This window comes from Nycticebus coucang, chromosome 1, assembly GCF_027406575.1.
Source record: "Nycticebus coucang isolate mNycCou1 chromosome 1, mNycCou1.pri, whole genome shotgun sequence".
In the NCBI taxonomy this organism is placed as follows: Eukaryota; Metazoa; Chordata; class Mammalia; order Primates; family Lorisidae; genus Nycticebus; species Nycticebus coucang.
In genome coordinates, this window is record NC_069780.1 from 2,774,874 (window position 1) to 2,791,855 (window position 16,982).

At 44.4% G+C, this 16,982-nt stretch overlaps 1 protein-coding gene across 3 annotated transcripts in view; it reads left to right on the forward strand.

Annotated features, from left to right (window-relative positions):
• Positions 1 to 16,982, forward strand: part of SLC4A4 (solute carrier family 4 member 4) — a 394,952-nt gene that overhangs the window by 292,404 nt on the left and 85,566 nt on the right. For all 3 annotated transcript variants that reach the window (XM_053566691.1, XM_053565978.1, XM_053567426.1), the window contains exons 9-12: positions 2,764 to 2,851; positions 5,056 to 5,210; positions 5,836 to 5,949; positions 7,830 to 8,004. In XM_053566691.1, coding sequence (XP_053422666.1) covers positions 2,764 to 2,851; positions 5,056 to 5,210; positions 5,836 to 5,949; positions 7,830 to 8,004 — 532 coding nt within the window. The remainder of the gene's footprint in view (positions 1 to 2,763; positions 2,852 to 5,055; positions 5,211 to 5,835; positions 5,950 to 7,829; positions 8,005 to 16,982) is intronic.

Below are 16,982 nucleotides of genomic sequence, written 5' to 3' on the forward strand. Positions count from 1 at the left end.
TTGGGGATACTTACCCAGTGTCTGCCAGTTTATGTTTGAGGATTATTAATGACTGAGAGTGTTTTTCCCACTAACAAGAAGTATTTTGGCTTTGTTGTTGTAGTCGACCTCATAATTAACTCACGAGTCATTTGATAAACATCTTTCCACCACGTGTGCTTGTGAGCTATGGTCAGGATGGAGGTGCTAGGAAGAGGTAGGAAGAGATTCGGAGAGGTCCTGGGACAGTTTAGGATATGCTACACGACTGAAAAGTTAATATTTAGATACACTGAAACCACAAAATTGGAAGCCAAAGAAACCCATGATTTAGCAGTGTGCTAAGTGAAGGGTCCCAGTGTTAGGTGTTCTCCCTACAAAAGGGGCTCGTCATCTGCCTTTTTTTTTTTTATCTGCCCCTTTTTGCCTACAGCCACACCCTTGTGTCCTGCTGGACAACTGGCCGTCTGCAGACAGGTGGGTGGACTGCGAAGCAGGGTCTGCACACTGTTTCTTTCCTTCTTTCTGTCTTTCTTTTTGAGACAGTCTTACTTGGTCACCCTTGGTAGAGTGCTGTGGCTTCTTAGCTCACAGCAACCTCAAACTCTTGGGTTCAAGTGATCCTCTTGCCTCAGCCTCCCAAGTAACTGGGACTACAGGTGGCTGCAACAATGCCCAGCATTTTTTTTTTTTTTTTTTCGGTTTTTGGCCGGGGCTGGATTTGAACCCACCACCTCCAGCATATGGGGCCGGCGCCCTACTCCTTTGAGCCACAGACACTGTCCTGCCAAGCCTTTTTTTTAGAGATGGGGTATTGCTCTGGCTCAGGCTGGTCTTGAACCCGTGAGCTCAGGCAGTCCACCCGCCTCAGCCTCCAAGTGCTGGGATTACAGGCGTAAGCCACCATGCCCGGCCTGTGCCCTGTTTCTTAATAAGGCTTGAGTTTGCCTTAGTGGTTTAGGAGTGTTAGGTATGCTGCTCTCAGGTGGGTGACTACTTTCTTCAGAAAAATCCATTTTCCTATCATAAAGAAGCACTTTATACCATGTGTAAATAACTTGGTGCTGGCTTAGAGAAAGGAGTGTTCTGGTATCCACTGAGCCTTCTGTGTTGGAAGAACTAAACTCTAACTCTAAGCATGGCCCTTTCATGCTGAAGCAGGCTTCTGAGCTTCTGATCGGGCCGGTGGTTTCATCTGCTCTGGCAGCCGCTGCTCTCAGAGCTGGTTTCTCAGCAAATAAGCACTAAATGGTTTATGGTAATTCTGCATAAAACCCGAATATTCACACTTTCAGACATCCTTTTACGTCCTTAATTTGTGGGATTTTTTTTTTTTCTATGTCTTTTGGGTTGAATTTTATGTGAATGAAGCTAAGTACACATTCAAGGGCATTTTGGAATAGGCACTAACATTTTGTAGTGTACTTGTCAAAAAACAAATGAAAAATAAAATTCTGCTAAGAAAGGTGCTAAACCCTTTCTGGTTCCATGAAATCTTTCCCAAGATTTCTTGTCCCTGGCTATGTATCCAGACTTTCTCTGGAGTGGTCTAGAGCAGACGTTGCTGGATAGCATTTTGCTGTTGAATCACAACCCTGGTCTGTCAGTTGGGTGGGAAATATCAGGCAGAACTGTGTGGAGAAAGGGCAGGAGATCAGAAGGCCTGTCTGTCAGTGTCTGCCACTTGCTGGGTGCGGACTTCGGTCTTGTCCGTTAACCTTCAGCCTGGGTTTCTTTATCATTATTGGAATGGGACACCAGTCCTCATGGTAGGGACTGAATGGAAATTTCAATAGGTGACAAATGCGGAACACTTCGCAGGCTTTGAAAGGCAGTGCTTTTTGGGCTGTGTAATGGGCTTGTCTTTATTGTGCTCATTGGATCAAGGTGGGGGATTGTCCCCCTCACTTTCTGCATTTTTTCTTTACTCGTTTACTTATCAGGCTTCCTGCTCCCCAGTGCAGACGGACATCTGTGCCCTGTGATCAGTGAGTGATTCTTTCTAACTTGATAGGAGTTGAACTTAAGTGTTGATAAGTTCATGTGCCCTGTGATCAGTGAGTGATTCTTTCTAACTTGATAAGAGGTGAACTTAAGTGTTGATAATTTCATTATTGCGTGTTTCAGAATCTATTTGCTATGGAGCAATACTCTGTGTATCAAGGAGGAACAAATGTTTGGAAATGGAAATGGGGGAACCCTCCAAAGATTGTAACTGCCTGTGAATGATGCTTTGTTTTGAATTTCTCTTCCATTTCTCTTCTCCTGCTCTGGCTGTCAGCCTGCAGTTTATTGGTGGAGACTTGGTTTTTGCAGACTCCTGGCCACTTCTGGGTAGAACCATTTCTTAAAAGTATGGAGAGGACTATTTGTCACTGCACATAGTGAGCAAGGGAAGCTGGAGAAAGTAAGAACACACTAAGTCTTTCTATTATTGTGCTGAAAGGGTTTGCTTCAGAAATTCTGGAAGTCAGTAGAAATAGAAAACAAAGTTTAAAAAGGAAAGACTGCGTGACTCCTAGAGTGGATAAAACAAACCTCCCTGCGCTGTGAGGAAGCTTTGCAGGGTCAGTGCTGAATTCTCCTTTGCCTCCAAATAAACTGAACGACTGGCATTTGACAACAGTGTGAAAGAGTGTCCTCCGTGTTATGAAGAAGATCCCCCGTTCTCCAGGGGAACTCTGTGCCTAACGTTCTTATGAGTTAAGATTTATTCTCCTCAGCTTTATGTGCATTGAGTTGATGAAATGTGTTACAGCCTCTGCTTCTCCCCTTTTCCATTAGGTTCTTATTCATCCTCTTAGGCCCGAGGGGGAAAGCCAAGTCCTACCATGAGATTGGCAGAGCCATTGCCACCTTGATGTCCGATGAGGTAGGAGTCAGGAGGACGGGCTCTGTGAGGGGCCAACGTGCGCTGTCTTTCTTCTGTGAGTCGGTGTCACCGTCACTCAGCTACAATGATGTGGTTCCCAGCCTCCCTCATAACATGAGGCTCAGTCAGTCTTTCCGTTTTGGATTCTAAACTCTGTGCTGGAATAAAACATGTTTTCCTTTCTTTTTCTAAATGTTTTTACTTCTTAAAACTGACATTTTAAATATTCTTTAAAAAGTTCAGGTCATTGCATTAACTTACTCTATCTAACAATGTTTGATATATTCTGGGAATTAAAAATGTACATATACTACATTATTTCAGGAATGATGGGTTCTGTAAAAATAAAGCACAGTAAGTTGGATGGTGCATTTTTCTTAGGTACGTGTATTTATAGTTTACTTATTTTGTGAGAAGGAATGACATGCATCTAAAATGCACCAGCAAACATCACAGCAGAGGATGCACTACAGGCTCTTTGGAACTACGACCCTCCTTCTTCTCATGATGACTTTTGTTGTATGCATTTTAGACAGGACACCCTCTGAGCTAACCCCACAGGAGGAGAAATACAATTAGCAGTCAGGATCACTAATTTCTGCCTCTGTGTCTTTCTACTTTACTATTTCCCTAAATGTTTTGCCTTGACTTCATTGATTGACTAGTTTTTTCCACATGTTAAGTGGAGAACAGGTTCTTTTCTTCTTAGTTACTGAAGTTTTACGTGGTGGCTACTCAAATGGTTACTTTATTCTTTGGACAAGAACCTTGAAGTTGTGCTGCTGCCTCACCTCAAGGGAACGTGTATTTCCCTCATATTTGTTTTTGTACTTTTATCATTTCCTTCTCTCTCTTTAAAATCCTTTCTCCTGAGGTGTGTCAGTTAGGAATGCTTTAGGCTGCAAGTGATAGACTTACAGCAAATTAAACAGTGTGGGGTTTGTTTCCTCATGTGATAGAAAGTTTGGAGTTAATAAGTGTTGGGGTTGGTCTAACTTAATTGCTTCATAATAAATCAAAAGCTAAGGCTCTTTCCCGACAGGCCGGAGACAGCATGTTTTCTCCTGTCACTGAGGTGAACAGTGTGGCCTGCCCTTAGCTCCTGTCCTGTCACCTGACTCCAGATAGGAGGAAGTAGGGGCAATGACAGTCAGATCTGTCTCTCCTAACAGATATTCTGTAGTTTTCCCAGATAGCCTGTTTCTCATGTCTTGGTGGAAAGTGTCGGCCTTTATCTGCAGAGTTGGCTGGGAAATCCCTGATGCTGCAGCCTCTGTGGTGGGAGACAGCAGGAGGAAACAAGGCTGAGGGTGACCGCGTCCACTGCAGAGGACAGGCTGGTATTCACTGTCCTCCTATCAGAGCACACCCCAGACTGTTTAATATCACTTAATCGATAGTATTCAGTAATTCTTTTCCAGGAGAAGAGATTTAGTAGCCTTTAAGATTAGGTAAAGACATTGGACAGTTTCCCCTTCTGAAGACTGAAGAATTTGAGGAAGTCTACCCGAGGGTGGTACAGTGAGACTCTGTCTCTACAAAAAAAAAAGAAAAGAAAAGAAAAACTTAAGTTGTATGTAGAGAACTTCTAGCTCATCAGCTCAGTGAGGAGCTTCTGTATGAGAGATGCAGTGTCTGAGGCCATCCAGGGTCTAATTACTGCCTTGGTCAAAGACAGGTGGTCACTACTGAAATCCCTTTGATTTATGTGCTGTCCATGTAACTAAGAGTTTTTTTCAACATCTCACATGACTTGTGTCTTTGAAGACTGTAGTGTTTAGGTCTTAACCTGATCTTAACCCTCAGCTTTAACTTTTCCTTCTTGAATTATCCGCCTCTGTTTGTCCCAACTCTTCTTATTTCAGGGAATAACTCTTCAATCTGTTTCCCAAACCATTTTCACCTGGCTCGCGTAGCTGCTATATCAGCAGCGGCCATAGCACTGGGAGCTAAAGGCAAGGTTGTTTTGTGGTATTGACAGAGAAGTACCCATAAAAAGCACAGCTGTCCCTTCATGCCTCCTCTTCTATTTTTGAAGCGATAATCTGAATGCTTACATATCCGGGGGCAGGCTGAGTGGTGGGCACAGGAGAGCATGGTTGTGGTGAGGCCGCTGTGGACTGTGGACCCCATTCCTCAGGCCTGATGTGGTGTGGGGCAGGCCGTGCTCTCCCCCCGGTGAACAAACCGCTACTGTTCTGTAGGTGTTCCATGACATTGCCTATAAAGCAAAGGACAGGCACGACCTGATTGCTGGCATCGATGAGTTCCTAGATGAAGTCATTGTCCTTCCTCCTGGAGAATGGGACCCCGCGATCAGGATAGAGCCTCCTAAGAGCCTTCCATCGTCTGACAAAAGGTAAATTATCAGGCAGCTGAGAATTTCAGTTGCCGGGGTACCCCCCAAAAGGAGGTTGTGTTAAAGAAAGTCCAGTTGGGCTATTGCCCTAATATGCTCAGGTTCCTATTTAATGAGACGTGTTTTCTCAAATGAATCACTTATGTGCCTGATTTCACATCTCCTTGACACTATAAAATAGACGCCACGTACTGTACTGTTCTTTAGTTATGATAAATTATATATATATATATTATTATGATCTCAGACTATGACATGGGAAGGTGTCACAGACATTCTTGGGGGATGTTTTGGGGACTCTCTTTGCATGTGGAAGGACCTGTTTAATGAAAATTAGTCTTTGTAGATTCATGAGGGGAAGAAGTTGAGATAGTTGAGGAGAAGCCATTGTCTGGAAATCCGTTATTTCCCAGATGAAAGAATTTCCCTCTCAGGAGATGTATGGTTTGTTCAACTTTCCTGTCCATCATTTATCTTGGCTCTAAGAAAAACCCCTGTAGATTTGTCTCAAGGTCACAGGAGGAAACGCGGCCTCACTCCTCTCTGCACTGGCTGGTGCGTGACGCTGCTGTGCAGCCATGGAGGCAGCCAGCTAACATGCTCTGGGCTCTCTTGTCTCACATAGAAAGAACATGTACTCAGGGGGTGAGAACGTCCAGATGAATGGGGACACGCCCCATGACGGAGGACACGGAGGTGGCGGACACGGGGACTGTGAGGAGCTGCAGCGCACGGGACGGTAACTAGCGGACGGATCGCCCTGGGGTCAGGCCCCGCTCTCCTGCGACCTGGGTCCCTGCCGCCTTCCCTCAGCACTGTGCTCACTGGTTTGTCCATTTCTTCAGCCAACAAATGTGCCGGGTCATGACAGCGCTGGGGACATGACAGTGAATTAGCAGAACCCGCCACCCTCACACAAGTGTCAGGAGATGAGCCATAAGCAAATAAGTTGGTGTGGTGAGGAAATAAGGCGGAACAGGGGCTCTGGGGCTGGAAGGACAGTGTTCTGGTTCCAGATGGGGTGCTCAGAGCTTTCGAGGAAAGTGCTGGCAGAGGGGGCTGGGAGAGGGCAGGGCAGGGGACTGGCCACGGGAGTGTGGCTGCATTGGGATGGCAGACAGTTGTCTACTTGGGCCAGTCTCTGCCACTGGCCTTTCTTCATTTCCTGACTTCCTGTGTGTTTCTTAGAGAGTAACAGGTTTTATAAAGAAGCATCCATAGGCCACTACCTGGTCTCCATAGCTGGCAGATGGGAATTCAGCTTTCCTAGTTTGCTTCAGCTGATCTGTTCACAGTAATTTTCCTTTCTTGCTGTTAGGTTTTTCATTTTATTCTTGGTCAAGTAGAATTTTAAGTGGGGTATTCATTTTGTAAAGATAACCGCGGGGTTTTTGAAAACGGGCCTGTCATCTCAACGTGGAACTGGATCTGCACGGAACGAAGTCATTTTCTTCTTCTGATGACCCACTTGCATTTCTCCCCCAATTTAACAGGAAGTTTTTTCTCTTTAATTCTTTAAGAATAGAGAACACACAACATCCTCTCCTCTCCTCCCTTTTGTTGAATAGTTCTTTATGAACAATTTCCATTAGGAATATCCTTTTCCTTTTCTGCAGACATGCGTTCTGGGACTCAGCTTTTTATTTAGGAATATTTCGGGATACTGTATTTCATTCTTCCCTGTCTCCCTCCCCTGGTGCACTGAGTGTCTGCAGGGGGCCGGTAGCTGAGACACACCAAGGAAACCAAAGCAGGCTGCTGAGAGCAGCTGAGGTCGGTGAAGGCCCAAACGGACAGTCGGTCCCCACAGTGTGAGAGGACGTGGGGACTCAGAGTGCAGGGTCCTACTTCAGAGAACTACTCAGCTTTGGAAGAGGACATTCTTGGCAGAAGCTATGGCCTGGGAAGGCAGGGATGTGAGGTCTGGTTGGGTGAGCAGACAGATGTGTGAGCGCTCAGCCAGCCGCCCACCTAGGCTGTGCTGGCTCGCCGCTCCCCCATCACACACCTGCAGGCCTTCCTCCCTGAGTTCCTTCAGGTCCTTACCCCAAAGTCACCTTCTCCTGTTCTGGCCAACCTGTCTAAAATCACAACCCCCCTCCTCAGGATTGCATAACCCCTTCCCCATTGGATTTTACTTATTTATGCTGTTTAGTATCCACCCTCACCTCTGCTCCCAAAGTAAGCGCCACAAAGGTAGGGAGGCTCTTTGGCCCGTGTCATTCGCTGTCACATCCCCGGCACCCAGAGCACGGGCACATCGCACATGCTCCATGTGCATCTGTCACATGAACGAGTGCACAGTGAGGGTGGCAGCACGCAGGGCAAGGTCACAAAGGCCTCACAGGGGCCACTCACATGCTTGGGGGTTTTCCTTAGGAGATGACACAGGTTTAATTTACCTGCACAGTTTGCTCTCAGCTAAAGACCAACTGGCTAGGCTTCAGGGAATGTGACGCTTAATTCGATGGCCTTGAGAGAGAGACGGAGAGAGGAAAATGTACCCTTCACAGTTTTCTGGTTTCATTTTCAGAGGTTAGGTAGTATCTTGTCACTGATTTGAGCGTTTAAATATAAGCTCTTTCCATCTGGTCACATATTTGCTCTCTCCCTGCCCAGGTTCTGTGGTGGACTAATCAAGGACATAAAGAGGAAAGCACCATTTTTTGCCAGTGATTTTTATGATGCTTTAAATATCCAGGCTCTCTCGGCAATTCTCTTCATTTATCTGGCGACTGTCACGAATGCCATCACTTTTGGAGGACTGCTCGGGGACGCCACAGAGAACATGCAGGTGGGTGTGGTTTGGGGTGAGCACGCAGCACAGCCCGGACACCCCCTTGCCCGCAGCTCAGTGGGAAGCAGGTGGCCCCGCGGCCACTCAGCGTGAGCTGCTTGCTGCTACTGGGGGCTGCGTTTTGCTTTGCTTCTGGCCTGCTGCTGTATTTCCAGCATGTTAGTAATTATAAAAATAGCTTGATGAAATCTGCTTTGAGTCACAGGAGGGGAAAAGAAGGGAAGGAAATGAGGAGACGTGGTTCTGTTTGGGCTGAAGCGTGTCAGCTGCTTTGAGTGTGGTAGCACAGCCTCAGCTCTCCCACCACCCTGGACGTATGGACCATGTTCTCTTCCCTGATGGTCACACTTTTCCGGCAAGGTGTGGTTCGCTTAATTTTTACACATGAGCAAATAGCGTCATCAAACAATCGAGTGATTTGCTCAAGGTCGGACCCTCCTGTCCCTTGTTGGGATTTCACTTAGCAAATACAAGAGTCATCTCTCTTATACCTGGACCTGATTCTCATTAGGTGTAAATACTCTGGCTCGGCTGACTTGTACAGTTAACTGAAACCGCAGTCCTTTGGTCACTTTGCAGCTGGTATTTGCCTTCCCACAGCAGCAATAATTTACTGATAGAAAGGATGGTTCAGATTCAGAAACTACTATTAGTAGTAAACTAAACTAAGTAAAAGTAACTAAGTGACTACTTTTAGTTGATCCAGCCATTAAAATAAGTACAGGAGACCCTCCGTAGTGGACCCCCTCCCTACATTGACTCCTCAAGTTGACCTAATTTTCACAGGCGGACATGCACCACAGTGCTCATCAGCACAGTAGGCCTCATTCAAAGATCTATTCATTTCTAGATTTTTGCCTCAATACAAAAATATGATGGAGACTGTAACACAGTTGTTCTCAACCTTCCTGATGCTGTGACCCTTTAATATAGTTCCTGTGGGTCACGACAGGAGAACTGCTGCTCTAACACTTTCATTGGCCCAAGGAGAATGGAGAAATCACTTTGTGTGATTGCACGTTAGTTTTTCAGGGCGCTTGTCTTTTTAGCCCTTGTCTCTTGCCGCAGAGCATGTCACCCCAAAACTGTTACTCGTTCCTGGTGTCAGCAGTCCCTTTCTGTCCCTTATGTATTTGCCACCAGATGGCCACAGAGCAGGAAATCGTGCAGCTGCCTCTGATCATGTGGTGGTGCCCAAGCTGGGGTATCTGGACCAGCTGGCGTCGGGACTCCCCAGGTCATTGTCCGACAAAGCGAGCTCTGGCTTCCTGCAGCCTGGAAGCCGTGATGATGTCTGAGAGCTCATGTGCCAGCAGAAAGAGGCGGGTGCTCCCAGCATAATTTGTTCCTATGTGAATGTGTTTCCAATATTTATTTTCTGATTTTTTATAGAGAAGATGAAAATTCACAACTTCTTATTGAAATCTGGTGATTTAGAAATATTGGCAATTGATAAATCTTTTAAAAATAATATTGTGATGGCCAGAGAACACATCTGCCCCTGTTGCTGGTGAGGGACCTGCAGTGTGGGCAGCAGGGATGAGCCTGGTGGGACGCAGCGACTTGGGAGAGGGTAGAGGACAGAGGACAGAAAGAGGTGGAGCAAGTGTGACAGTGGTGTCAGTGGTGGAATCGGTATAAAGGCCGATCTCTGCCCATGTTGGGCAGCTATTCTTCATCTCAGTGGCAGCAAAATGATAACTAAAACAGACCCTGCCAGGACATGAGCAGAGTGGACGGCGGCGCTGGCCGTGCAGACTGTGGCCAGCCCAGGGAAGGCAGCACAGGGACCCCATGGTAGGAAAACTAAAGGAAGCTGTGATTTTGAAAGGGGGTGAGAGCAAAGCTGTCTTCTGTCACTCGGTGTGTAGAGAGACTTTCTTGTGCAGATAATTCTTAAACATTCAGTGATGGACATTCTCAGTGAGATGGGGACATGAACACATTTCCTGTATGTTAGTTTATTGCCTTTTGAATTAAATTATAATCCTTTGCAACCTCCAAAGACTTATCTTTAGAATATGGCATGTGAGACAAGGGGGAGAGTCTGTTAAAGTCTGTTTTGCCCCCTCCTAGGGGAGTTAACTTCTCTGTGAGTGAGTTTGGGGAACATAGAGGGCTCTATTGTAAGGCGTGTCTAACCAATGTCCTTAACACAGTTGTTTTCTCCTCTGTGATATGTAATGTGCGAAAGGCCTTTCTGGTCGAATTAGCTACCCTGTTTCCCCGAAAATAAGACAGGTGTGCTCCCAAAGATGTGCTAGGTCTTATTTTCAGGGGACATCTTATCTTTCCTGTAAGTAGATCTTATTTTTGGAGGATATCTTATTTTCGGGGAAACAGGGTATTTTCTGGATCCCAAAGATTTAAATGCTTTCACTGTATCAGGATATTAAGTAGCCAACCAAAATGACCATTTCCTGGGTGTTGCTCTTAGAAGGTGGCTTTCAAACTTAGCATATTTTCTAGATAAACTTTGATTATTTCATTTATAGATTTCACGACCTCCAATGATAATTTCGCACAAACTATGAATGCATTGTTTTAAAGGATTCTGAAAATACTAAAGGACTTTTTTTTTTCCTTTCCAAAGCCTCTTTCCTTTTATAAATAAATATTGACAAAGTCTTCTTCCTCAACTACAGTTTGGAAATTCTGGAAGTCACAGTGCATAGCAGAAACGATGATAAAGAGGGATAGAAAATTAATGACTATTAATACATGTTTGTTGAACTGAAATTTGACAAATAATCTAACCTGTTTTAAGGGCTAGGGAGTAAGGTGGTTTAATATATGGAAGAGTATCTCATGACTGAAAGAGCATGTACTTTGCCATGTAAAAATTTAGATTTTCTGTCAGGAGAAATCTTCTTGACTTGGTATCAGAACAAAAAAAAATTCTATGGTTTCGGTACAAAGGCCCAGGTCTTTTCATAGGTCTATGGCAGAGGTTGCCTCATGGCTTTCCAGACTGATGGAGTGTCTTCTGTGTGTTCAGCATCAGAAACACCAGAGATAAAGATGGGTGAGCAGGATAGACCCAATGACACTTGGTGTTGATGGAAGAGTCTCTTTCAGGGCCCTAGAGAGACACCACTAGAGGTCTTATGTAGGGGTGAAGTCCTGTGGCTTCCTCATTCCAAAGACTAGAATGAGAGTAAGCAGATAAGCACTAGCAAGGTCTGAAATAGTCTGAGTCGTGTACACCACGTGCTTCATAAATGTGTCAGTGGAATAGTCTGAGTCGTGTACACCACGTGCTTCCTAAATGTGGCAGTGGAATAGTCTGAGTCGTGTACACCACGTGCTTCACAAATGTGTCAGTGGAATAGTCTGAGTCGTGTACACCACGTGCCTTCATAAATGTGGCAGTGGAATAGTCTGAGTCGTGTACACCACGTGCTTCCTAAATGTGGCAGTGGAATAGTCTGAGTCGTATACAACACGTGCTTCATAAATGTGGACGTGGAATAGTCTGAGTCGTGTACACCGCATGCCTTCATAAATGTGTCAGTGGAATAGTTTGAGTCGTGTACACCACGTGCTTCATAAATGTGGCAGTGGAATAGTCTGAGTCGTATACACCACGTGCTTCATAAATGTGGCAGTGGAATAGTCTGAGTCGTGTACACCACATGCTTCATAAATGTGGCAGTGGAATAGTCTGAGTCGTGTACAGCACGTGCTTCATAAATGAGGCAGTGGAATAGTCTGAGTCGTATGCACCATGTGCTTCATAAATGTGTCAGTGGAATAATCTGAGTCGTGTACACCACGTGCCTTCATAAATGTGGCAGTGGAATTGTCTGAGTCGTGTACAGCACATGCTTCATAAATGTGGCAGTGGAATAGTCTGAGTCGTATGCACCACGTGCTTCATAAATGTGGCAGTGGAATAGTCTGAGTCGTGTACACCACGTGCCTTCATAAATGTGGCACTGGAATAGTCTGAGTCGTATACACCGCGTGCTTCATAAATGTGGCAGTGGAATAGTCTGAGTCGTATACACCATGTGCCTTCATAAATGTGGCAGTGGAATAGTCTGAGTCGTATATACCGCGTGCCTTCATAAATGTGTCAGTGGAATAGTCTGAGTTGTGTACACCACGTGCCTAAATAAATGTGGCAGTGGAATAGTCTGAGTCGTGTACACCACGTGCTTCATAAATGTGGCAGTGGAATAGTCTGAGTCGTGTACACCATGTGCCTTCATAAATGTGGCAGTGGAATAGTCTGAGTCGTGTACACCATGTGCCTTCATAAATGTGGCAGTGGAATAGTCTGAGTCGTATATACCGCGTGCCTTCATAAATGTGTCAGTGGAATAGTCTGAGTTGTGTACACCACGTGCCTAAATAAATGTGGCAGTGGAATAGTCTGAGTCGTGTACACCACGTGCTTCATAAATGTGGCAGTGGAATAGTCTGAGTCGTATACACCAAGTGCTTCATAAATGTGGCAGTGGAATGGTCTGAGTCGTGTACACCACGTGCTTCATAAATGTGGCAGTGGAATAGTCTGAGTCGTGTACACCACGTGCCTTCATAAATGTGGCAGTGGAATAGTCTGAGTCGTGTACACCACATGCTTCATAAATGTGGCAGTGGAATAGTCTGAGTCGTGTACACCACGTGCTTCATAAATGTGGCAGTGGAATAGTCTGAGTCGTGTACACCACGTGCTTCATAAATGTGGCAGTGGAATAGTCTGAGTCGTGTACACCACGTGCTTCATAAATGTGGCAGTGGAATAGTCTTAGTCGTGTACACCACGTGCCTTCATAAATGTGGCAGTGGAATAGTCTGAGTCGTGTACACCACGTGCTTCATAAATGTGGCAGTGGAATAGTCTGAGTCGTGTACACCACGTGCTTCATAAATGTGGCAGTGGAATAGTCTGAGTCGTGTACACCACGTGCTTCATAAATGTGGCAGTGGAATAGTCTGAGTCGTGTACACCATGTGCCTTCGTAAATGTGGCAGTGGAATAGTCTGAGTCGTGTACACCACGTGCTTCATAAATGTGTCAGTGGAATAGTCTGAGTCGTGTACACCATGTGCCTTCGTAAATGTGGCAGTGGAATAGTCTGAGTCGTGTACACCATGTGCCTTCGTAAATGTGGCAGTGGAATAGTCTGAGTCGTGTACACCACGTGCTTCATAAATGTGGCAGTGGAATAGTCTGAGTCGTGTACACCACGTGCTTCATAAATGTGGCAGTGGAATGTCTGAGTCATGTACTCCACGTGCTTCATAAATGTGGCAGTGGAATAGTCTGAGTCGTGTACACCACGTGCCTTCATAAATGTGGCAGTGGAATAGTCTGAGTCGTGTACACCACGTGCTTCATAAATGTGGCAGTGGAATAGTCTGAGTCGTGTACACCACGTGCTTCATAAATGTGGCAGTGGAATAGTCTGAGTCGTGTACACCACGTGCTTCATAAATGTGGCAGTGGAATAGTCTGAGTCGTGTACACCATGTGCCTTCGTAAATGTGGCAGTGGAATAGTCTGAGTCGTGTACACCACGTGCTTCATAAATGTGTCAGTGGAATAGTCTGAGTCGTGTACACCATGTGCCTTCGTAAATGTGGCAGTGGAATAGTCTGAGTCGTGTACACCATGTGCCTTCGTAAATGTGGCAGTGGAATAGTCTGAGTCGTGTACACCACGTGCTTCATAAATGTGGCAGTGGAATAGTCTGAGTCGTGTACACCACGTGCTTCATAAATGTGGCAGTGGAATGTCTGAGTCATGTACTCCACGTGCTTCATAAATGTGGCAGTGGAATAGTCTGAGTCGTGTACACCACGTGCTTCATAAATGTGGCAGTGGAATAGTCTGAGTCGTGTACACCACGTGCTTCATAAATGTGGCAGTGGAATGTCTGAGTCATGTACTCCACGTGCTTCATAAATGTGGCAGTGGAATAGTCTGAGTCGTGTACACCACGTGCTTCATAATGTGGCAGTGGAATAGTTTGAGTCGTGTACACCACGTGCTTCATAAATGTGTCAGTGGAATAGTCCAAGTCATATACACCACGTGCCTTCATAAATGTGGAATAGTCTGAGTTGTGTACACCGCGTGCCTTCATAAACGTGTCAGTGTGTTATTCTCAAAAGCAGACAGGTTAAATGAGTCAACTGAGAACTGTGGCCTTGCTTTTGAAGGCAGGCTGCTCAGAGATGGTTCACACAGGACTTTTATTGTCAGACTAGAATTAGACGGGGATGCTGGGGAGAACATGTTGTGGAAACACAGATGAGTCACTGTGTGGCTGTTGTCGAAGCAGACTCTCCTGCCAGCTTTTGTGTGGAGGTCTGGCCTGCTCAGAGTCATTTACATCCAGGCGTCTATTTTAGAGCTGAAGTATGTGTATTTATACACACAGATATTAACATAGATCCTTATGCATATATGTATATCTCATGAGATACAGATGATCTTAGGTGCCCTATAGATTATTTGCAATGAAACTATGTTCAAAATAAAACATGAGGCGATGACGGCTTCAAGTCTAATCAAATTATAATTCCGACCTAGGTGGTTACATGTATCTCTTCCGTCAGACTGCTCTGAGAGGACTCTGCTCACTGAGTGGTAATCACGGATTTGTCATGTGGGGGCAGTTATGTAGCTTGGGCTTCAGGGAGCAATTGAACCACTTTGCCAAGAGTTGGCCTTATGAGGGTTCAGCCCTGACTTGGAACCATTTCCCATTCTTATAGCTCAACAATTAAGAAGTAGAGGATAGGCTTTCTGAAGTCTGGGAAATATGCAACACTCATCATCATCATTATTATTATTTTCAGATTAACATGAAGGTACATTTAGGTTTCATTGTTTTTGCGAGGGAAAGTCCCAGGCATGGTTGTGCCCATTGCCTTGTGGGCCATGCACCCTACATTGTCCCTGTTGGTGAGATATGCAGCCCTCTGAGTACCTTCTTTTTTTTTTGCAGTTTTTGGGCAGGGCTGGGTTTGAACCCATCACCTCTGGCATATGGGGCCAGCGCCCTACTCCTTTGAGCCACAAGTGCCGCCCTGACTATCCTTTCTAATGAGTTCCACATAATGCTTTGATCTCCTTGCCATATTGTCAAGTAAAGAAAAGCTTTTCAGTCTTACCATCCTAAAAATTTTGTCCCTTAACAACTAAACTCTCTGTAACCGTGCATGCCATCTCATGGAATTGCAAAGCCATCCCTCATCCCTCGCCCCTTGATATCATCGAGTGATTGGTTTCAAGACCCCCTCTCCCCTGTGGATAACAAAATCCACAGATGCTCAGTCCCTTATATAAAGTGAGATAGTACTTGTGTATGGCCTACACACATTCTCCTATATTTTTTAAATAATCTCTAGGTTAGGGCGGTGCCTGTGGCTCAAAGGGGTAGGGTGCCAGCCCCGTATGCCGGAGGTGGCAGGTTCAAACTCAGCCCCGGCCAAAAACTGCAAAAAAATATATATATATAAAATAATAATGATCTCTAGGTTACTAATAATACATACTGCAGTGTTAATGCTCTGTAAATATTTGTTGCACTGTTTTTACTTTGTGTCTTTAATTTTTGTATTGTTATTTTTTATCCCCTCCTAATATTTTTGATATGTGCCTAGTTGAATCTTCAGATGCAGGGTTCCCCCGACACAGAGGGCCAACTGTATTTATATTTGTGGTTGCCGAACAAGTATACCGCTATATTCAGATACTTCTAATTAAATTGTTAATGTATAAATATATTCCACCAGAATTTATTACTGTTAAGGGTTTTTCATTCAAAGTACTGTCAGAATGGAACATTGATACCAAATTAAACCAACAAACATTTGTGGATTGCTTGGTCTATGAACAAGATACTGATATACGAAATACTTTTTGAGACTTTGTGGCAAGTCTTGTGTTATTTAAAAAATTGTTCTCCTTAGCTTTATGTAACACAGAAAAGTATTTTAGTCTACCTTCTTGATTGTGAATGACTAAGCACAGTCTAGAGTGAAGACTGAGTAAAGAAAGTCATTTTAATTTTTTTCTAGGAATAAATATAATCTTATTTTCACAGTTCTTTTAGTGAAAGAATACAGTAAGATTTTTAGAATCTTGTGAATTTTGTGATATTTATGGAGCCTAACACAGCTTATTTTAAGGGAACTTTTCTCATAATAAGGAACATTTATAACTGGCATCTCCAAATTTAAGACTTTATTTTAACATACTGCTGTGCTGAGAACATTTAATCAATGTGCTTAAGCTGGAACTGTATCATTTTTACTTGCATATGATAGTCTTTGGTGAGATAGACACTTCTTAACAAGCCTGTGTGTAATTGGTAACAGCAAGGTTGAAGCAGATCGGTAATTGCTTTAACAGAGTAAGAGCTGTACAATAATTTACCTGAATGCTACACTTTGACACCAAAATGCATTTCCTCCTGACAATGGAAATAAAAGATGACATAATAATCTACACTGGAAACATTTTCCAGTTTCAAAAAGTTAGGTGGGGGCAGTCTGTTGGAATGAAACAGGGTGGTTATTTTGTATGTTGAATGACACGGGTGGTTATTTTGTATGTTGGATGACACAGGGTGGTTATTTTGTATGTTGAATGACACGGGTGATTATTTTGTATGTTGGAATGAAACAGGTGGTTATTTTGTATGTTGAATGACACAGGTGGTTATTTTGTATGTTGGATGACACAGGGTGGTTATTTTGTATGTTGAATGACACGGGTGGTTATTTTGTATGTTGGAATGAAACAGGTGGTTATTTTGTATGTTGAATGACACAGGGTGGTTATTTTGTATGTTGGATGACACAGGGTGGTTATTTTGTATGTTGGATGACATGGGGTCTGGTTATTTTGTATGTTGGAATGACACAGGGTGGTTATTTTGTATGTTGAATGACACGGTGGTTATTTTGTATGTTGGATGACACAGGGTGGTTATTTTGTATGTTGAATGACA